Source organism: Convolutriloba macropyga, chromosome 14 (assembly GCF_964194025.1).
Source record: "Convolutriloba macropyga chromosome 14, txConMacr16.3, whole genome shotgun sequence".
NCBI lineage: Eukaryota > Metazoa > Xenacoelomorpha > Acoela > Convolutidae > Convolutriloba > Convolutriloba macropyga.
Window position 1 is genome coordinate 5,360,316 of NC_134481.1, and position 22,437 is coordinate 5,382,752.

Genomic DNA, 22,437 nt, shown 5'->3' on the forward strand with positions numbered 1-22,437 from the left:
ATCTGTCTGTTTCTATCTCTATTATACGGCACGCAAGTCTATTCTTTCGCAGCTCTACCGGAAATCTGCGGGCTATGTTTATTAATAGCCGCTGTCATCCTTAGTGGCTATTTAGAAGCTGTCCTTTTTTAAAAACTCGCTATACCTTTTGATCACGTTTTTAATTGCTCTTGAACGAAGTTCATAGCAATTATTGTAAACGTGTCTCTTTTTTATGCAAAATTTTCGCTTGACAATTTTAACTTTTCGAGTGACTTTTACGCCCTTGACTTTTTGCGTTTCGCGTGGTCTAAAGTTCTCTCTCAATCACAATTTCAAGCAGCTGAACTCAATTGGCGGCAATTTAATACTAAAAGTCAAATGAAAAGTGTGCTGAAACTGGTGTCATTTTTACTACAAATCTTAATAGTCGTATATGTTAACCTCTAATGTGGTTATTTGAAGCCCACTATTGAACTTCTTAGTGCCTTATAGGCTCCCCCCCCCCCCCCCCCCCCGACTGAAGCAGGCTGGTAGAGCTCACACTAGTCGTTCGAGAGCAATTCTTCCGACGTTTAGTCGGTTATGTTTTACTTATAAAGTTTTATTGTTTTGTCTCGTTTGGTAAATTGTATTGCAGACTCAGTTGCAATTTTTTGTTACCGAGTTGCAGATTGTAATTGTTTAGGAAAATGGCATCGGATTTACTTGTCTGACGTTATGTTTCCATCGTTGTTTTTTTTTCGAATTGATTATTCTAATGATTTAAATCGTTTAGTTTGATTAGTGGTACGCTAGCTGGTGCCTAAGTGAATGTCTACGTCGCTTTACTACTACGTAGACCTCTACTACTTAGTAGCTCAATTTGTGTTTGTGACGGTTTTTACGGATCCCTGTATGTTTTTGGTCAGTCGTGGGATAATTTTTGTGGGCCTACATGACTTTTGTATCGCGCCTTTTTTCTCTTGTTCTTTTAACTGGGGGATCTCAATTGGCTGTTTCGCGTCTATTGATCGGCACTCCGCCGGCTATGTTTAATGAAAAGTAAAGTATGTCAAGTTTAGGTTTTGGAAAAATGTAACAAGTAATTCGTGGCTGCGTATTGAACAGTTTGAAATAAATGCAAACCAATGTGAATGCAAGAACACTCGTCAGTTTCTTCCCAGAGTCAAATAAAAATAAACTTAATCACAATTAGAGACAAGCAGAAAATGAAATCGTTTTCTGTGAATTTATTGTGATGCCAGTATTATTTTAGATCGTGGCCAACTTCTCCAAGACTAATGTATCTACGCATGTTGTCGATTTCGAGCGACTCGGTAGTCAAGTGCCCAATGGGAGCGCGGAACCCTCTACTCCGGCAGGGCAACAGCCAGTAGAGTCACCCCTCAGTCCACAGAACTACTCCTCGGCTGGTTCTCGGAAGAATTTCGCAAAAGAGAAGAAGCCCGAGAATAGCGTGAATTCTGTTGAGTTAGTATCTATAGAGTTGGTAACGTAATATTTAGTTTTTGTTCAATAATGGGTGGGTAATTGTTCCAACCCTCCATGAAATTGGAATGCGAACTCGAGCCCGGCTTCTTTATTGATTCAACGCTGGCTGATCAATATCTTCTGCGATCTTAAAGAAACTAGAAATATTCATTTTCAGCATATATTGGGAAGAGTTTAGGTGTAAAATTTCGCCCAAAACTTCGTTAGTTGCTCTCAAACGAAATTTGTACCAATTATATTAGTCCTGTCGGTCTTTTTTTACGCGAGTTTTCACTTGACCGATTTTTCGTCTGGCCCATTTGACTTTTCGTCCTCAAAAACGTGATAAACAGGTTGCGCCCAGCGGGCATTAGGTGCTCCTAGAGCCTTTCAGCTCACTAGTCTCCAAGTAGGCGATTCTAAGAAACTGTTTTGGAGACTTATACTTATGGTATGAAAGGCGATTCGTAGAAGTTGACCCCCCCCCCCCTTAACAACCCCCCCTCCGCATCAGCCCGCTCACTCCCCCCAATCCCCACTCCACATCGTTCAGGCTGTAAGAAGAGCCACGTGCAGCCATGGACCCGCTACCTCCGTTGGCGCCACCTCAGCCCCCCCCCCCCGCTGAGCTCATCTCATGCCTCTTCATTTAATCTAAAGCTAGCCTCACTAATTCGTAGCTATCTACTGACGAAGCCAACTGTCGCCGGTCGTTTGAGAACAATTCGCCCGACGCTAGTCGATTACGTTTATAGCTGCGAAGCTGTAAGCTGAGCGGAGCTATATTGCGGTGCTCTTGGTTTTTTGTTTTGTCGTCTGACGCTCTTTTTCGTTTTACATTTGTTCTGACAGCAAAGCTGAAAAAGTCAAATTTTCTGATTGACTTCTTCCTCTCACTAACGGCGTTTGCGCGCGTGATAAGAATTTGATCATACGTGACTTACCTCACTCAATAAAATGACTTTTGCACTTTAAAACTTAGGTTTAATTTTGGATTAGTTTAAGGTGAAAGGAACTCAAATGTGCAGTAAAGGTCCTTAATAAAAGGCTGCTGCAGAATAAATTTTAACAAGCTTTGTTAAGTTATCGCTGAATGTTTTTTAACTAGCTTTTTGAGCGGCGTCGATTTTTTTTTCAATTTAGATCTATATGTTTCTATCTTTATTATACGGCACGCAGGTCTATTCTTTCGCAACTATTCCGGCAGTCTGCCGGCTATGTTAATTTAATTGCTCTCAGACAAAGTTTGTAGCAATGATCTGGGTCATGTTGGTCTTATTAATAGCCGCCTCAGCTTCTCAGCCGGCTACTACTGCCCGTTTCTCGAAATTGGTTCTTAGTCACCATACCATCTCTAATGCTTATTGTTATTGATACTAGTCCCTGTGTCGTCTCACTACGAACCAGGAATATGATCAGCTCCGAAATGACGTCAAAATAGTTGTCACTCTAAAGTTGCTTGTGTACAAAAATCATTTTCTTCTTTTGTTTTTTCTCTTACTTCAATCCCAATTTTGGTTATGCGAATCAACGACGGCTATTTTCCGGCAGTCTGCCGCGTATGCTTATCTGATTTTTCGTCTGACCATTTGACTTTTCGTACACAAAAGCTTAATGACTTTTTGAACTTAAAAACTGAAACTGTAAAGCCCGAGGGCATCAACTGTCTGTTTAGTTCAGTGGTCTGTAAGAATGCATTTCACTAAAACAGTTTAGGAAGTATATCATTGTGATTTAAAGACGATTTTCGAAGTTTTAACCCATCATCTGTGTTGGCTCCAGCCCCGCGGGTTTCTTCCTTGATTCTCATTTTTAATAGCCGCCGTCAGCCTTTCGATGGCTATTATTTTGGCGCTCTCCTTTTCTCTTAATTCAAAGAATTTGAATTGTATTGAGGGCGTTGTCTTTTCTTAAGATCTGTTCACACATTTTCTTTATTTTTGAAGTCAATTTGAATTAGGGATTTTGGTCACGCCGAAACTTGAAGTTGAGCGAAAGAGCGAGTGGTTTTGCAGCGTGTGTGACATATTTTCGCTCTAATTTTATAGTTGAGTAAGAAAACGGTGTATGAACAAGTTTTTTTTTCTCGCTAGTGGTTTTTTGTTCGCATGCGGCATTTCCGCTTTTATTTTTACTGTTCAATTTTGTTGCTGGAATTTTTTTCTAAACGGTTTTCCCCAATCAAGTAATACTACATTCTCTGTCTAGTTGTTTTGTTAGTCAATAAAATTTCTTTGAGTTTTCTGTCAGGACTTGTCCTGCTATGTTTTTTTAGTTCACTTTAACTTTTGATCACGTTTTTCGTTTTACATAAGTTGTCTGTTAGAACATTTTTTCCAATTCACTTCTGAAGTGACTTTTTTACGCTTATTTTCTTTTTTGTAAGCGATTAATAGCCGCCGTCAGCCTCTCATCGGCTATTATTTAGGCGCTCTACTTAACTCGCTTTAACTTTTGGTCACGTTTTCCGTTTTACATAAGTCACGGGTTTCACGCTTGACTTCTGGCTTATTTCACTCACTGTTTCAACTGAATGGATTTTGTATTCTTTCACGTATTGAATTACCTAATATAGTGAATACGGAAATGCCAAGTCAAATGAACGGGATACAACGATAAATCCCCGTGTTTAAGTCATAGTGAATTAGGTTATCAAAGTTCATTAAACCGATTGCTAACTGGCGTTAGTAGTATGCTTAATAGCCTTCAGTTTAGAAGCTGAATTAAGTGTAATTTTGGAGTCTAACCGAATATGTAGAATTTACGCTTCAAATAAGAACACTTCACTTTATGAAAATTTAGTCAATTTTCTCTCTCATTTTTCCTTTTTCTGTTTCAATACCAATTTGCGTCAAGCGGGCCAACGGCGGCTATTTTCTGGCAATCTGGTGTTTGCTTATTCCTGTTTCTGATTCTATTTCCAGCTACAGTTGGTATTCATAATGATCAATCAAGATTTCAACGGGCCTTATATGGGCGACTTGTCCCGTCACATAATTTTTTTGGAAGTGTTATAACCTACAACCTCTTTTTCAATGCCTGTCAATGTCCCCAGTGCGTGCAAGTAATTACTGTTATGGAGGTTGATTGAATTTGTGTTTGATGTATGTTGTATTGTTTTCGTTAGTGGTGTTAAATCTTGGGTAATTATAATTTAGAATTTTATCACTTCTTCTTTTTGACAGTGTTCTAATATCTAGAAATAATGTGTATTTCTTAATTAAGTTTTTCTAATAAAAAATTTACTATTTCGTCCTAGATTATATCATTGTCGTTCAAGTTCAAATTTTAACTTCAAGCATTTCCTTAGAAAAGGAACAACCGGTATTCTTCCAATGTAATATATTGGTGAACATTATGTAGGGAAAAGTTACATGCGTGTTTCTGTGGATATCTAGAATGCATTTAACTTTTCTGATGAAAGTAAATTTTTATTTTTTTTCCGTAGATTATATGGTTGTCACTTGAGTTCAACTTTAACTTCAAACGTTTGCTTAGCAAAGGAGTAACCAGTATATTTCCAATGTAAATTCTTGGTGAACATTATTTAGGAAAGAAAATTATATGCTTGTTTCTGTAGAGCAGTTCATTTTGTATTGTTTAGTTTTTGCTTTCTCTCATTTGTTTTAAAATACTTTTGGCTTATTTTTTGAGCAATTTTTTAACGCGGAGAGAGAAAATGTCGCCAGAAAAGAATTCAATTTGGGATAACAATTTAGTGTTGAAAATTTGGTCTGGTCTCTTTTCAAAAGTCATAAAATTTTGGTTTTTCATTTTGAACGAAGTTTTGATTCCACTGCTCGAGTTCTTAACTTCTTGGTTTTCATTAACTAAAATGCAAGGTCCTGATAGCCGCGTGCTAAATACCTCGGTCTATTGCACTGGAGGTCCTTGTGTTGAACTCCTGCTTGGTCGGTGGATTTTTGCTCGCGCAAAAATTATATAGGCTGCAGCCTCCGTTGAATACACGCCACCCCCGGCAAATTGAGAGCAATTTATTAATAGCCGCACAGCGATAGCTGTTACACAAAGAATTTGAATTGTATTGGGGCGCTGTTTTTTTTTAAGATGTGTTCACACATTTTTCAATGACTTTGATTTTTCAAAACGGGATAAACAGGTAAAGCCCAGCAGGCATTAAGTTTCGTTAGAGGCCCAAAGTGAGCTTCAGTGGTCCTTCAAGTGCTTAGAGTGGTGCAGCTGCTAGGATGGCCTTAATTAAAGGTTAAAAGGTCATTCTTAGGAGTTTTTGGGCTCAAAATGTTGCAATTTTTCATGTTTTTTGTGATTTTTTTTAAATTTTTTAGTTTTAGTCTAACGTTGAAGTTTTTGAAAAATGATGATGGCCTTTTGCGAGACAAAATAAATTGTTATGAACATTTTATGAGCTATATGTTTTGGTACTACTAATACAAACATGCAAAATGATACTAATTTTTGCAATTTATTTCAAGTTTTTTGAAAACTTTTGTCATTTGTTGAGTTTTTCCAGCTTCAGGGGCCAGGAAATGTCCGTTTTGGTTTGAAAATAGAGCACTGCATGATTTGTACTAATAATGGATTGGTTTTCAACATTTTAATGTCTCGAATTTTGGCATTTTTTTGTACAAAATTTGCAATTTATTCAAGGTTTCCTAAAATTTGTGTCAATTTTTGATATTTGTCCATTCTGAAGTGCCAGAAAACCTAATCCACAGTCTGATGAAAAGTTACTGCATGGTTGTTGGCTCCAATGGATTTGTTATCAACAATTTAGCTTTTCGAAATTTAGAAATTTTTTGATAAAATTTGCCATTTTTTTAAAGTTTTTTCAAAACACTTGTCTTATATTCAGTTTTTCTTGCCTCAGTAGGCAGCTAACCTCATCCAGGCTGTGATAATATGTTATTAGATAGCTGCTAGGGGGCAACTGAATGGTTTTCAGCATTTTAATAGAACAAATTTATTTGAAATTTGAGATTTTTTCTAAAAATTATTGCCTATCGATCTTGAGCCAATGAAATTTTTAATGCTTGATATTGTGTTAATGGATAGCCTCTAGAGACACAGAAATGATTCTGAAGATACTTTTATCACCAATTTTCAGCAAAATTTTATTAAATTTTCGAATTGATTTCATTTTTTATAGTTTTCGGTCATTTTTGAGTTAATCGATATTCAAGGGCCAGTGACTTTTTTCAGGTCATGCAGATATAATACTAGACCGATTTCAAAAACAAAAAATGGTCTTGAACATATTTTTGTTTTTGAAACATGTTTTTTTATAGGGATTATTTTTTGCCTAAGGGAAGAAAGCTTCAATAGTTTTAGTAATGAGTATATTTTTGTTTAGTTGGTTTGTTAGTTTCTCAATTTTTTGAGATGATTTTATTTGTGTTTTGGCTGGCTTTGTTCGATTGATCTGCTGGTCAGGTAGAATACTTTTTGAAGTTTTCAATCAATTCTTTGAATTGTATTTCAGGACATGTCCTGCTATGTTTTTTTATTTCGTCGTCATGATTTTTGTTACAACCATATAACGTCACAGCCACTTTTTGTTCATTCGTTCATGCAGTTTCAACTGAATTGCATTTGTGACGTCATTTTTCGCTCTTAGTGGAGCGAGTTTTTCCTTCATGTACGTGATTAAATTTTTGGTCACACTTGACTTACCTCACTCTCATAAATGACTTCCTCACTTTGAAATTGACTCTATTTACTTTAATTCAAAGACATAAGGTCAAATGGGTGTGTGTCAATCTAAATGAAGGTTACGTGAGATCAAGTAATAGAGGCAGCAGTATTTTATACAGATTTTTAATCAAAATATAACAGGTCAGCCTTCAATGAAAAGACGAATTTTTTTGGTCTGTCTTTTTTACTGTTTTTTTAGACTGCCGATCTACGAATCTATTGCGGCTGTTTTCTTGCAATCTGCCAGCTATGTTTTGACGTTTGTCGGTTTATTTTTTTGAAATCAAATGCCGTTATATTTCCAATTATTTATTTATAAATGCGGTGTTTGCAAATGCGTCTGTATAATTTTTTTTAGGGAAATATATTTGAATTGTAATTAACTTGGTTATCATAACTATGGTAATTAATTCAACAGATCAGCAGTTCAATAATTCTAAATTCAACTGTCCATTTCAAATTTGCACGCGTGAAATGTTCGTTTATATTCTCCCCACTTTGGTCAGGTAAGAATATAAACTCGTTATTGAAGGATTTAACAAATTGTGAATGCAGCTGTACTTTCAATTAGATGTCTTTGAGAAAACTCGTTTCCTTCGGTGATTTCGAAGTTTCTCTGCTGATGTAAGAGGACAAAAACTAGTACAATTATCTGAAGTCCCCACTTATTGGGTGACATTTAAACACAGAAGGCCTCCCCTCTCATGAAGTGAGTCCAATATCACTTGAGGTTAGTGAATTCTTGAACCGGATTTTCTTGACCCTCTGATTGGGCATAGCGGCACAATTGGATGCGACAGTCCCCATCAATTCTGGCTCATAGTCGCGAATCTCTTGCAATCAGCATTGTAGCTGAGCCACGCATGGCACTTATTGATACCGCTTGAGCGAGGCGACTGAAGGCTACTGATAGGCCTGAGGGCTGGAAACCTCTGTTATCAGATAAGAGCTATTCTTTTCAATGTTTTCCTTGTTGTTTTGGATAGTCCGCCAAAAGTTTCTAACGCCAAAGGTATGAAGTGGATACCCATATCGCTGCACTTCTGGTAGTAATGCCCAATCTTTCTGTCTTCTGCTAGGGTTAGAGCAAAACCACATGTCCTTCAAGCAGATGTTTTTGCTCACATACAGGGGACAGATTGGCCTACGAACATGCTGTCATTATTGTGTCACGTACTCTGTCATGACGAGAGATAATATCGCCGCGCCCGTGACATGAAACGGCATGATCTCCAAATATGTCCAAAATAGCTGACTTACAATATGGACGTCTCCTGTCCGAATCATAGAGTGGAACTCCTAAGCGGTATTTCAGAGCAGCTCGGAATTCGTTAGGTTGAAGGTGTAGGCCAAGAGCAGGGATAGGTGCTGCCGTCAACCAAGCTCCTGATTGAGGTAGGGAAAGAGATAACAGTCTAGCTTTTTCTCTGGTGGAGGTTTGACCTTCAAGAAGGTTGCTTAGAGCCGTATTGTCAAATTGTTCTTGAATTTTCTGTTGCGTCAAATGAGTTATCCCCAAAGCGCTAAACTCCTCCACTAGGTCTGTGAAACTAACTTCGTGCGTTGGGTTCACACCAGTAATTTGTTCTACTATGTTTGCTGACTGGCATAAGGAACCAACATAAGCTGCTTTGAATTGGTTCAGAGAACGTCGAACTCCAGCTCCTGTTTTGCCTATTGGCAGGCATGCTTGCTCCCATGAATTATCGCTGATTACAGAACCCAATATGTTTTCAAAAGTTGTTCGTTGGAGATGGTCAAATTTTTCAAGTATTATGTTACTCTCAGTGGACGGTGTGTTGCATCTCAACGAATACACTAACTTAGGTGCATCTAGACAGCTACGCAAAATTCCAAGAGCGCACTGAGGGTCCTCTATATAGCCTAGATTGTCTAACACCTTCTCGAGTTTTTTAACCCGTTTTTATAAACAAGACGCAAAAGTGGGTGTTCCGATTGCTGCGCCCAAGATTTCGATTCCTGATTGGCTGTTTCTCTTTATCCTACTATCAACAGCAATAAAACACGAGGCGGACCACAACTCGCACTTGTCTCTTCTGAGCTCAAGGCCTCACTTGTTGCCATGAGTTGCTAAAATTTCTAATGATTCACATAGCTCCTCTTCCGTACCTGCTATAATTCCATCATCAAGGTACCAAGAATTCTGCATAAGATTTGGTAACTTATCGTCGAGTTCTTTGATAATGGGCCAAATCCTAAAGAAAATAGTAGGGGACCCAGCGGGTCTCCTTGCTGGACTCCTGATTCACTTCGAATATGAGTTGCATTATAAAAGAGTTTGCTATGCTGAGAATAGCAAAAAGACGCAAAAGGGGCTAAAGAGGGAATAAATTTTCGCGCTACATCTAACACACTGCTTCTCGTAATGGAATTGAAAGCATTTTTGAAGTCGATTTGAAGTAGGCCCGCTTTTATGTTGTTCAATAACTTTTGAAAGGTTTGTTTTGTTGCGTGTCCAATGCTTTCAGCACCGCATTTAACTGCCACACCAAGTTGTCTGGATGAAAAAAGTTCAGCAGCCTCAGAACTGGCCTCTTGCGCAATATATTTGGCTATGAGACGTCGGAGAGCTTCTCCCACAGCGATTGGCCGTACACCTCCTTTTGTTTTTTTCAGCGCTGTAAGCAAAGCAGAGCAAAAAGTTGGTGCAACAAATTTGGGGAGCTGCCCTCTGCTAGCCAAATTTACTAATTTTGTGATGCTTGTAATCAATTTTTTGGACTGACCGGGGACTGCGCACGTTACGGCATGTAGGAGGTGCTCAGGGTACAATTTGGATGGAACGGCTGCTGTGAAGTTTGAGAAAGATTGCAATTGTTTAAACACAGACGCTTCGTCAAACTGATAAGCATAACTACAGTAATCATCAGTTACCCTCGGTGGCACTTCTTCTGCTGGATGCAAGTTCATCAACTCTTTTAGCGTTTCGTTATTATCAGGGGCCACTCCATTCCAAGACAAGATTTTTGCTGCACGTCCAAATTGGCCTTGAAGGCAGAGAGATTTTGCACGTGCTGCAAGCGTTTCCATTGAGTCATGATTTGTTTTCTTGGCTTGTTTCATGGAGGCTGCTTCGAACCATAGCCCAGCATAGTCGCCATTCATCCAACGCTCAAATCTAGTTAACATGAGCCGATCCTGCTGCTGTTTGTGTTTCTTCCCCCTCTGTTGCTAGCGCGCAGCACGCACTTGCTAATTGCAAAGAGTTTCTTCCATTTTTCTGGGGAATTTGGTTGAGAAGCACAGCCCTCAATGATAGGTGTTAACAATTCAGACCATCTTAGCCGGAACTTGACAGGAATAAAGCGGAGTGTAGGTATTTTCTTCTTGCAAATCGTTTCAAGGTCTGGGAGGGCGTTTAGATCAAAATTTGCTGTGTTTTGAGAGGTATTACTTTCTTCCATTTCTTCGCTGTTTGTGGCAGAGACTAGCTTGTCAATGCGGGCTGCAATATCACGGGGAATTTTCTTACTTGTTGACAATTGACTACTAAACTGAGAGTATGCCCAAATTGATCTACAACATACCCATTCGTCAAAGTTTCGGCCCCAGTCTACGTATCGTATTTGTGTTTTGTTTGATTGATGGTCGAGTACAACTACTTTATATAAGTTGTCTTTTTCATTAGGGTAGAAGAGGGCTGTATGTGCAGAAACTCGAAAACGCAAATCAAAATCATCAATCGCTAAATTTTGCATTTGTTGTGTCAGATCTGACGAAGTAATGGTCTCAGTCAAAATGATTGAATTTTGTTTTTCCTGTCCAGGTTCTGCGGCTTTCTTTTTCCCGGAGATTGAAGGCATGTCGACAATATCCGTATCCGAAACCAGGGAATTTTCATTGCTATTAACCGTCTTTTTCTTTCTTGTCATGTTTATGAAAAACCATGTGCTTTTTTCTTCTTAATGCTTATGTGTTTCCTAACGTGTTTATTTTTTTTCAATGTTGTTCCTTCTGTTACGTTAAAGATATGAAGAAGCTTCTTACCAAAAACGCATTTTGTTTCCGTTAATTTCGTAGACCAAGAAACTGCTGTGAAATTGATGAAGCCAGAAAAAACGATTCGGTCAAACACCGAAAAAAAAGGAGAGGGGGAGGAATTGGTTTGATCTCACCAGTTTATTTCGTCCGTTCTATTCCTCGATTCCAAAAGAAACACTCCATCATCACAAAGTCTCTTGCTGCTGTCTAGTCTCAACATAAATCGTAAAAAGGGGGGGTTATGTTCGGGTCCAAAAGATGTAGTCAAAGTTCAAGATATATTTTCTGCCAATTTTGTTCTAAAAAAGATTAACTCAACGCACGTGCTATTCAGTGCGTTCATTGGGTTCATGTCCTGACGTCAAAAATTGAACAAAAATTGCAAAAATTAGTTTTGCTCGAGAAATTTATATTTTGTTTTGTTTGCTTCAATCAAGTAAGGGGTTGCCCTATCAGGTTTAGGTGACTATGGATTTTTTCACTGTTAAGAAAATGATTAAAGTATTATATCACTGACCTCTGTTAACTAAGCATTCTACAAGTCATTTGAGTTTTAATTTGGGATCATTCAATATTTCATGTCATTAAGATAATACATACATTGGCGAAACGCCAATAGGTACCCATGAACGTTTATTAATTGCGAAATTGATTGCGGAGCGTGCTATTACTCCATTACACTTCATTGGCACTTTATGCCAATACTAAAGCTCATTATTTTTGGTTAGTGAATGTTTACCTATATGGGTGTCTTTAAATTCAGTCTGTATTTAGAAATGATGATGAAGACAGAGTTGCACAAGTGCAGATTGAAAATGAAGACGACTACCAAGCTATATTCAACCCAAAACAGAAGCTAGGTAGGTCACCCTTCTTCCTAATCACGTGGTTAACCCAGTCCTAAATCACAGCGCCATTAAAATGTGAATTAATTTTTTAAATCAACTTTTGAAAACAATTATATCCAGTAGAAGCAGGATAGATTAATGTACACTCAGTATATATGTTATTGAACAGCTGAAAATTATGTTAGTAAACTACTTCAATAATGTACACGCCTTTTTAAATAGGATTTGTGCGTATTTTATGAATAACCGTAATTTTGTTACGTAAGATCTCTAGTTGTCCGTTTTCTGGTGATTAACTTTGTTTTGTTGACAGCAACGAGAACTAAGCGACGCAGTGAGTTTATTAAATCATTCAATTGTTGGTCAAAACTGTCTTCAAAAAACATTTTTAGGAACCGCTTTCTTCTTTCCTGTAGAGTGTAAACAATTATAAATGGTTTTATGATCAATCATTTTGTATTGATTCTAAGGGAAATTCCTACGTGCTAGCAAGCGTACGAACCATTATCACTGCAAAAGCATCCAGTTTATTTGGCTAATTTAATTGTCTGAAGGCGGAAAGAAATCCATCCCCTAATGTTTGAATGTTTGATGAGAAAAACCAGTTCCAATTTTCGATATCATTTAGCTACTCTTGGAGTATTATGTTCCAGATAGATCACCCAGTCGAGACTCCCAGATGTTCAGACCCCCCGCTGACCCCAGCGGAGCTTCCAACGTGCCTGCCTCTAAACCTTCCAATGCCAAATTAGAACCAAACAGACCTCACACAAGTTGCAGATCAGTGTCGCCCAAAGAGGGCGAGAGGAAACATGGATCGCCATCGTCAGCGGACCAAAACGGCTATGGCGGACCACAAGGTGGAGTCAATTATGGTGGACCGCCAGGTGGAGGAAAGGTTGAAAAGAAGGGATCTGTGAGACAACAGAACAACGCAGGAATTTCTGGTCAACAAGCGCAACAGAAAAACGAATTTGACTCCTCCTTGATTGCCGAGTTTGACCAAAAAGTGAGAATTATTCGGGAGCCGTTGAAACACACGTGCAAGTTTTAAAATGCCATATCTCTGCAGTGCCAGATTCTAGAGTGCTAGTATTTTATATATACAGTGACATATTTTGAAACTTTCAAGGTTACGTTAGTCTGCTAATGTCGTTTCAAAATTCTGTCTTACATCTAGAACCGCTTCGCGGTTATCGACGACAGATATTCTTAGTGTCTTGATTAGAGTCAGGTAACCTATACAGAAATAATCCAGAAACCTATTCAGAAAGAGGCATACTTAATTTCTAAGTGCATTTAGTGAGAGATCAATGTCGTAGAATTTTTTAATATTGAAGCTGTAAGCTGGGTGAAGCTATATAGCAGTCTTCATATTTTCTTACAATGCAAAGAATTTGAATTGTATCAAGGCCCTGTCTTTGTAAGATCGCTTAACATGTTTTTCGATTTTCGATTTCAACGAAAAGTCAATCTGGAGTAGCAACCCTCAAGCAATCAAGAGCTATTATTAAGCGAGTATTTTTTATAGCTGCGAAGCTGTAAGCTGAGCGAAGCTATATTGCGGTGCTCTTGGTTTTTTTTGTTTCGTCGTCTGACGCTCTTTTTTCGTTTTACATTTGTTCACACAGCAAAGCTGAAAAAGTCAAATTTTCTGAATGACTTCTTCCTCTCACTAACGGCATTTGCGCGCGTGACGTCATTTCTTACTCGCTTTATCAAAAGTTTTTAGGTTATTTGCGTGATTAGATTTTGATCATACGTGACTTACCTCACTCAATAAAATGACTTTTGCACTTTAAAACTTAAGTTTAGTTTGAATTTGTTTAAGGTCAAAGGAACTCATTTGTGCAGTAAAGGTCCCTAATAAGAGGCTTCTGCGGAATGAATTTTAACAAGCTTTATTAATTTATCTCTGAATGTTTTTTACTTAGTTTTTTGAGCGGCGTCGATTTTTTTTCAATTTAGATCTGTATCTGTTTCTATCTCTATTATATGGCACGCAGGTCTATTCTTTCGCAGCTATTCCGGCAATCTGCCGGCTATGTTAACTAACGTTTTTAGGTTGCGTCAGAAAACGATATTTGAACAACTGTCCGATTTTTTGATAGCATGTTAGGTTTCTTGTTCGTTCACCTGCGTTTCTTTTTGGATTTTTTCAAGTAGTTTATAAGTACCATTTCTGGGTACATTAATGTCTAAGCTTTTGGTTGATAGCTACTTCTGAAGCTACTATAGTTTTTTGATAAAAGCTAGTAATTGAACTTTTTTGTCCTTTTATTTCTATATGGCTTTAGTTCTCCCCACACTAGCAAACAAATTTGCTAACAGCAACGCGTTCTTCATTTTTTGTCTGATTATTTCAGTGAAATTCGTCCGTTTGTCTTCACTAGTCTTTAAAGAAAAAAATAGATTTTGCGTAGGAGCTTTGTTTGTTCGCTCAATTTTTTTGTCATAACTGGCAGTAAAATTTTATAATAGCTTGTTTTGTTTACACTTTTTCAATAAACACGAAGCGATAGCGAGGCTCTTTTGTTCTCATTCCAAAGTGTTTTTTCTGGCATCTCAAGTCATTTGAATATTGAGGCGCTGTCTTGGTTTAAGATCTGTTCAAATATGTAAATGATATTTGAGATAAAATTGGAGTGGTGATTTTGATCACGCCGAAGCAGAAAAGGGAGAACAAAAAACGAGTTTTTGGCGGCGTATTAGTTTTCAAGTACTTTAAGAAAATGAAGTTTGATTTTTGATCAAAAGTAAGTGTTTTTATCGGATTTTTCTTCTAAATTGGTTTTTGAAGTTAGTCATTGCAATGTCCTTTTTTGGTTTGGTTATGAGTTGTTGTTCAGGACTTGTTTTCCTAATTCGTTGTTCTTGATTTTGTTTCGACCATTGTTCAGCTGCTAAATTTTTTTGGTGCTTCATCATTTTCACTCTGTCGGTTTGAGTCAATTTTGTTGTGATTTTTTTTTAATCCTACTTGACTTATCTGACTATGACTTCTACACATAGTGATTTCATTTGAAGATGTCGACTTAAATTGAAATTTAATAGCATAGCCAGCAACCGAAATAGATTATAATAAAACTTTTTTCACATGACAGATTAATTTGCATTTTAGAATAAAGGAAGAATTTGATTTTCCTAAGGGTATCATTGGTCGATTTCGCTGCAATTTTGCAGCAATCTGTCGGCTATGTTTGCTCAAATTTTGAGATCTATTGATTAACTGCTTTTACTGTTCTAGCTATCATTGGTCCTCCCCTTTGTAAGTCGAATTCCCAGTACTGCTATCAAAAGTTTTGAAATGTACTATCATGCTACATTCATGTACTTTCATGCTAAATTTTAATTGCTCTCAAACAAAGTCTGTAGCAATTTTGTCAGTCGTGTTGTCTTTTTTATGCAGTTTGGCACCCCAACCCTTTTTCACCTCTCTCCCCATCAAACCCCCCCCCCCCCCCCCTCCACCGCCGCGCCCACCTCACTCCCCCCTCAATAAGCATAAGCTAGCCTGCCTAAACGGTAGCTAGCTACAGAAGACGCCAACCGCTCCAGTCGTTTGAGAGCAATTCGCCCGACGTTAGTCGGTTCATGTTTTTACTTGGAAGTTAAAGTTTCCATTTTTGTACGCTTTTTATTGGCAGTGTAATTATTGTTCATATTTCGACTCCTGTTTAGATCAAAGTGAACAATGCACAAATGGATATGGACGATAGACAAGATGTGGCGAGTGTATTGGAACACGTGTTCTCCAGGAACTGTAGAGGACACGAAACAGTCAGAGACACTCTGGCGGACAGAATGCGCAAACTGGAAACCGTCCGAGGACTTCTCATGTCCTCAACAGCCGACCCTTTCATATCATGGAAAGTTAGTCAGACCAATCACGATTAGTAAAATTGGGGTGGTCTACAGCACAGATTTGGGATCCCTCCTATCTAATCTCGAACTATGCATTACAATAATCAAGAATAGAATATTCATGCATTACGAGCATAGACTAAGGGCCGAGGCTTTAGAATGAAGGGGTCCTTTTTCTGTGAGGCCGAGCACTCCAAAATTTAGTACTAGCATGCCTCATTATGGTTTTGGGTTTAATATTTTGGTATTTTAAAAGGAATCAGATGTTGAAAAATTGATCGAGATGTCTGAGTTCTCTGAATTTGTGCGGGACATCTTTATTATTCGATAACTCTTAATTTTTAGTTTATCTCTTGAATTTCTGAAACGTTTTTGTATGAGCGATTATGAGATAATCCAGCTACTGTCAGCTTCTCAGTTTGCAGTATGCTTCCGTCTGATGTGTCTTGCAGTACAGATAATGAAAAATATGAAAAACAGCAGTTTGTGATTTTTCGGGAGTAATTCTGAGACAATTGAGTTTAGATTGATAACAAACGTGATCAACTGTGTAACTGTTTCAGAGAGCTTCAGACGACGCCGTCGCTTTCTGTGACCAATCAGTGACCAATGACATTCTATGGGTTATCAACTCGAAACAGTAAGTTTGCATCATCTTTTTTTCTCACATTATTGGCGGTCATCATATAAAGTTCTTATTTATGGAACATATCATTGGCAACTCTTAGCTCTAACTTTGTTTCTCATCATTTGAAAACTTTGAATAACAGCATTCTGGCATTCCAATTTTATAATCTGCAATGATCCATATTTTCAATAATTATTAATTTTTCACACAATATTAATGAGCCTTTAATTGCTCTTCAACGAAGTTCATAGCAATTATTGTGATCGTGTGTGTCTTTTTTATGCAAAATTTTCGCTTGACAATTTTGACTTTTCGAGTGACTTTTACGCCCTTGACTTTTTGCGTTCCGCGTGATCTAAAATTCTCTCTCAATCACAATTTCAAGCAGCTGAACTCAATTGACGGCAATTTAATACTAAAAATCAATTGAAAAGTGCGCCGAAACTGGTGCCATTTTTTACTTTAAATCTTAATAGTCGTATATGTTAACCTCTAATGTGGTTATTTGAAGCCCACTATTGAACTTCTTAGTCCCATTTAGCCCCCCCCCCCCCCCCAACTGAAGCAGGCTGCAATTGAGTAGAGCTCACACTAGTCGTTCGAGAGCAATTCTTCCGAAGTTTAGTCGGTTATGTGTTTTGCATTTAACTGGTTGGAAGTTATTTCCTCTCGTCGATTTGATTTGATTTTGCATGCAGTAATATTTTTTTCAGGTCAGTGTGGTCTTTGGACTTGATGTGCTCAATGTTACCGGCAGTTATTGAATTGTGCAAGTCCAGACACCCTCCCTATGTCTCCAATGGCCTGGCAGCTCTCAAGATTGGAGTGAGGCTCTTTGGCAACCTCATTAAACAGAGTGTTCAATCCGATGTCAACGGCATTGATATCTCACAAGAAGAAAGGTACGAGTTATTCAACCCAGCTCTATGATAGAAAACGTTTTAATTGCCCTCAAGTGGACTTTGAAGCGAAAATCAAGGCCTCTGGCTCTTTTTGCGAAATTTTTTCTGCGCGAGAGATTTTTCCTGATGGATTTAATAAACTGCCGAAGCCGGAGGTCATTAAGTCCTTGTGCATCTCTATTGAATCTTAATAGGCCTTTAGTGCATAGTTTAGCAAAGCAGCTGAGAAGGTAGAATTCCATGGTATAGAGTGCAATTTCGGACCACTTTTACTTTTTGCCCCTCCCTCGCTTCTCCCCTTTCGCGTGCGCAGTAATGTTACCGTCCGTACGCTTGAGCAAGATGCTACCGATGTCAATCCCTTACTGTTCGTTCGAGAGCAATGTCTGAGAGCTGCTAAGCTGTAAGCTGAGTGGAGCTATATTGCGGTGTCCTTGGTTTTTTTACGTCTCGAAGAGGAGTTATGGTGATCTATTTTTATTACGACTCGGAGAGGAATATTTGGAGCGTCTTTTTTATCGATAATTTTTGGAGTGTATTTCAAACAGGATGTAAGACGGTTTTTAGCCGTTTTTGAACTCTATTTTGTTTCTAGTGTTTGGTGTAATTGCTTTGAGCGTAAATTGGTTTTTGTTGAGTTTTTTGACGTTTTGATTTTGTTAATATCAGTTTTAATTTGGTTAAGTTAAATAAAATGCACTAAATTTAAATATCTATTTTTGCTTCATTTTTGTTTTTGATGATTTTTCCTCCCGTTTTAATCTGTCTTTAACAATGCTTTTTTGTTCAATTGTGTATTTTGAGGTTTTGGTATGAGTACTGTTAGCAAGTAAAAACAATTTTCATTAAAATAAATTAATGATAATTGTTTGATAAATAAATTAATGATAAATAAAAAAAACTTATTTTCATTAAAATAAATTAATGAACTCAGCAGTTTTTTGAAGTTCTCATTTCTGTCATGGTTTAAGTGTTTTCCAATACATTTTGGTGTAGCGCGGGTTATCAGTGATCCAGAAGTAACTGTTGTTTCGCATGTGTTCAGAACAATTTCTGGGACTTTGCATTTTTTTCTAAAAGAGTATGCCTTTAAAAAATTTAGAGATGTTTTAGATTTTTAGATTTTGTCCTCTGATTTTTTTTTGCTCAGCTTATGACCTTCTCGAGATATTTTGTTGTTTTCCCATGATTTGTTGATCTCAATTAAATCTTAATTGAAATCTGTTGTATACAATGGTTTTCTAGAAACTTTGGGAAAAAAATGCCTGTCCAAACACGTTTCCAAGAATTTTTTTAATAATTTGCTTTTTACGTGCTGGTTCGTTTTTTTTGTTCTTTCAATTTGAATAGTATAATGAATTTGAAAGGTTTCTCAGTTAATTGTTGGCTAGTGTGTAAGTTAGATTTTACTTACTGAGTCGATTCCGGAGTCTTCTGACTAGGTTTTTTTTCAATATTGTAAAATCAAATGCCAGACGTGAAAACAAGTGTTTAGGCCACCCGTCTGAATAAAAGTCAAAAGTAGAGTGAAGGAGAGAGTGGTTGTAGCTCATTCAGTTTTCTAAGAGAGCGATAAAAGTAAGTTTGACAGTTTTTACTAAGCGAGGGATAATTTTTGATCATGAACGGCTTTTCAAAGCAGTTTTGTTTTAACTCTAATTTTTTGTCAAAACTGTTTATCTTAGTTATTTTAGCTAGCAAAAGTGTTTTGGAGGAATTTTTTACCATCTGAGGCAAATATTAGATTTTTAGATGAAATTTTGGGCCTTTTTTGCCGTTCTGCCCTGTTGAACGCCTTTTCGCAATCTTCAAATTTATGGCAATTGGGGTTCTTTGGTTGAGGTTGATTGTTTTAGTGTTTTTTTGTCCATTGATTTGTATGGTATCAATTTTGAGTTGTGTTTCCTCAACTTTTGTTTCATTTTCTTAATTTTTTTGAGAAATTTTGCCTATTTTTAATTTCTATCTGTTTTCATTAGATTTTTGCTCCCTAGTTAATTGCGAGCTGTTTAATAGGTGCTCTTACTAAGATATGTCAGTTCAAGGTTATATTGTGCAGTTTATATAATATAATAAAGATAGGATTTTGTAATGTTTCATGTTTTTTGCTGCTTTCCGGAGTGAATTTCAACAAGCCTTAATAATTTGGTTTTTAATTGCTCTTGAACAAAGTCCATAGCAATTATTGTAAACGTCTCGGTCTCTTTTTAATACAAAATTTTTTGCTTGACCCGTTTTGCGCGTTTCTCTGTTTCTTCTTTGACTTCTCAAGTGACCTTTTCACGCTTTCGTTCTTCTTTTTTGAGGGAACTCTATTGTTCTCACTCCGAAGTTAAGCTTGTTGCTAAAATAAAAACGGTTGCAGCATAGCAACAAGCAGGAACCGATAGCTGAGTGGGCAGTGCTTCTGGTGAGGGATCGGGAGGTCTATATTTCGAATCCCGGCGTGTCAACTGTTTTTGCACCCATAAAGAAAAAAATGTTCTAGGTTACGACAACTGAATTAATTTGCCTCGCCTGTCGTTCAAGAGCAATCATTCCGACAGTAGTCGGTTTATGTTAATATAATTTTATGAGCGGTGTCTATAACTTTTTCAACGTATGTTTCTGTCTGTATTTGCACGCATGTCGATTTCGCAGCTATTCTGGCAATATTCCGGCTTAGTAGTAGTAGCAGTCAGAGAAGTAATATTGATAGTTCTCCAATATGAAGAAGAGAGTGAATTCAAAAGTGTATTTCGCATAATTTAGAAGAGGCTAAACAAGAATTTAGCTCCTACAAAAATAAGCAAAGTATAGTGGAGAAACAGAATTTTTTTTACAAAATTTCTGTGCGGAGCAACTTGCGGTTGAAAAGATTTGAGGATTTTTAATTGCTCTCAAACAAAGTTTCTAGCATTTATTTTAGTCCAAGTGGTCTTTTTTCATGCAATTTTTCGCTTGACCAATTTTTAATTATGAGAATAAAATTGGCGATTGCTAAGCTGAATCTATGGCAACTAAAAGCTTGGCGAAAAGTCATTAGAGTACCATAAGAGCTATATGCTGCCTTCTTAATATAGTTCTAGATAATCCTGGTTTATGGGTGGTCTAACTGCTGAAGTCAGCCCCGAAAAGTAGCAAAGGTCATTTTCTTCTCAATTTGTATGATTTACCTGATCTTAAACTCTAATTTCATTTGAACAGCATTAAGAGCGACGTTTATGATGATCTAAGAAGGTATCAAAAATTTGAATATAAGCGTAAAACCAAACTAAAGGAGGAAGTTTTATGGTACTAATATTAGTGCTTCGTTGTGATGTTTAGGAAGAAAAAGTGTGACAAGTGTTACCGTGTGATTATGAGCTTCCTACCAGAACTACAAGAAAAGAGCACTTCTTCCGATCGAGACATGCAGCCAGTGTACAGGGAAGTTGTGTACCTCATCAGCTCCAAACTATAGTATAGTCACTGACAAACAAATGAAGAACAACAAACAAATAAAAACATCTTACAGAATCTTGTTTCATGACAACAACCTACCTGCGGTTCAACATTCAAAAGATTAGATCCACATTTTCCGAAGTTGAACGCAATGATTACATGATCGGAAATTCTGCAAATGTTGTTAGAGTTTTTTAAAAAATGTGTCGTGTTGTATTCGCGCTGCTGCTACTTAATTAGAATTTAATAGCTGCTTCCTATTTATTGTAAAAAGGCCAGGGTTTTTTTTCTTGAAAATGTACAGGTTTTCTTCTTCCTGGAATTTTTTTAAATTTCACGCTTGTTCAGAGTTCACGCGATATGTATATCAAGATATCAAATTGAACAATAATATTTATACGGTGAGGCTAATTTTTGTAGCAATTTCAAGTAGCCTGAATATTGGCTTCGAGTTTTTGTTTCTTAGTTATTGTTGCAGCTTTTAGCTGGAATCAATACGCTTGTCTGATAGGAATTTTGAGGATTTTGATAATTTAAAATCAGTATGGAATTATTTTCTGACATTCTCTAGCTCAAAATTTGTTTAAGGCCAAATTGTTCTTTCTGATTTTTGCATTGGGTATCATTATGCTTGTATATGGTTTAAAATACTGCTCTGATCATTTTTGCATAAATTTTCTTTTTAAAATCTTTAGAGCTTTTTTACAATAATAACTATTTGACGACTTAGTGTAATATTGTATTTAATCTGTACATTTTGATCTCGAACACTTAATTCAAACTTCGATTAAACATCAATATGTGTTTGTGTTTAACTCAAACTGTGAATAACCGCGTCTAACATCTTGAACAAAGAGCCATATGCCAACTCAAAAATGCATTCTGGCAAAAATTACTGCTCTAATTGGCACTAATTAAGTCTTCAAAGAGTAATTTGATCAGTTCAGAATTGTATTAGTTTGGTTTAAGTATGTTAGATTTGGTTAATCTATCGTGTTGCGAATGAACAACGTACAAGAGGTGCTATTTTGTAAGTTGCTCACATGACTAGAAAATATCTCAAGCATTTTCAATATTTTTGTGACCAATTAAAAGCTTCTCAATAGTTGCTTCAAAGAATAATTTGAGTTTGATAGATGGAGTTTAAAATGGAAGTGACCTTGCCTTTATTCTGTGCCGATTTAATGATACTACATTGTGAGGCTAATTTGGATTTCAATTCAAAATCATCTCAATAGACACTTTTTTTGCTAGGTGGCAATTTCCTGAGCTTTATGGTGGTTAATGCTGTTGATTGTAGTTTAGGAATTGGAAGGTGATTAATTGCTCTCAAACGAAGTTTCTAGCAATTATATTAGGCGCGTGGTCTTCTTAATGCAATTTTTCGCTTGACCGATTTTTTGTCTGACGTTTTTGATTTTTCGTCCTCAAAAACGGGATTAACATGTAACGCCCGGAAGGCATTAAGGGCTCTTCGGCTCACCCCGTATCCCTACCCCTGCATGTCGTTTCACCCCTGAACCAGGACGCTCCCCGCGTTCTGTGACCCCCGCATGAGCCCCCCAACCGCCGCGCTCACCTCACGGCCCTTCGAAAGCGAGCCTGCCTAAACCGTAGCTAGCTACTGACGAAGCCAACCGAGACA

The 22,437-nt window shown here is 37.3% G+C and overlaps 2 protein-coding genes across 6 annotated transcripts in view; both read left to right on the top strand.

The window, feature by feature from the left end:
• Positions 1 to 22,029, top strand: part of LOC142353674 (katanin p80 WD40 repeat-containing subunit B1-like) — a 40,455-nt gene extending 18,426 nt beyond the window's left edge. For 2 of the 5 annotated variants that reach the window (XM_075405978.1, XM_075405981.1), the window contains 9 exons: positions 1,238 to 1,452; positions 11,902 to 11,987; positions 12,289 to 12,309; positions 12,629 to 12,984; positions 15,223 to 15,243; positions 15,657 to 15,848; positions 16,403 to 16,479; positions 17,181 to 17,369; positions 20,676 to 22,029. In XM_075405978.1, coding sequence (XP_075262093.1) covers positions 1,238 to 1,452; positions 11,902 to 11,987; positions 12,289 to 12,309; positions 12,629 to 12,984; positions 15,223 to 15,243; positions 15,657 to 15,848; positions 16,403 to 16,479; positions 17,181 to 17,369; positions 20,676 to 20,811 — 1,293 coding nt within the window. In that variant the 3' untranslated portion in view covers positions 20,812 to 22,029. The remainder of the gene's footprint in view (positions 1 to 1,237; positions 1,453 to 11,901; positions 11,988 to 12,288; positions 12,310 to 12,628; positions 12,985 to 15,222; positions 15,244 to 15,656; positions 15,849 to 16,402; positions 16,480 to 17,180; positions 17,370 to 20,675) is intronic. The other 3 variants (XM_075405980.1, XM_075405979.1, XM_075405982.1) reach the window with 3 other exon arrangements.
• The window catches only part of LOC142353417 (mitotic checkpoint protein BUB3-like), a 405,546-nt gene that overhangs the window by 341,772 nt on the left and 41,337 nt on the right, over positions 1 to 22,437 (top strand). The window lies entirely within an intron of this gene.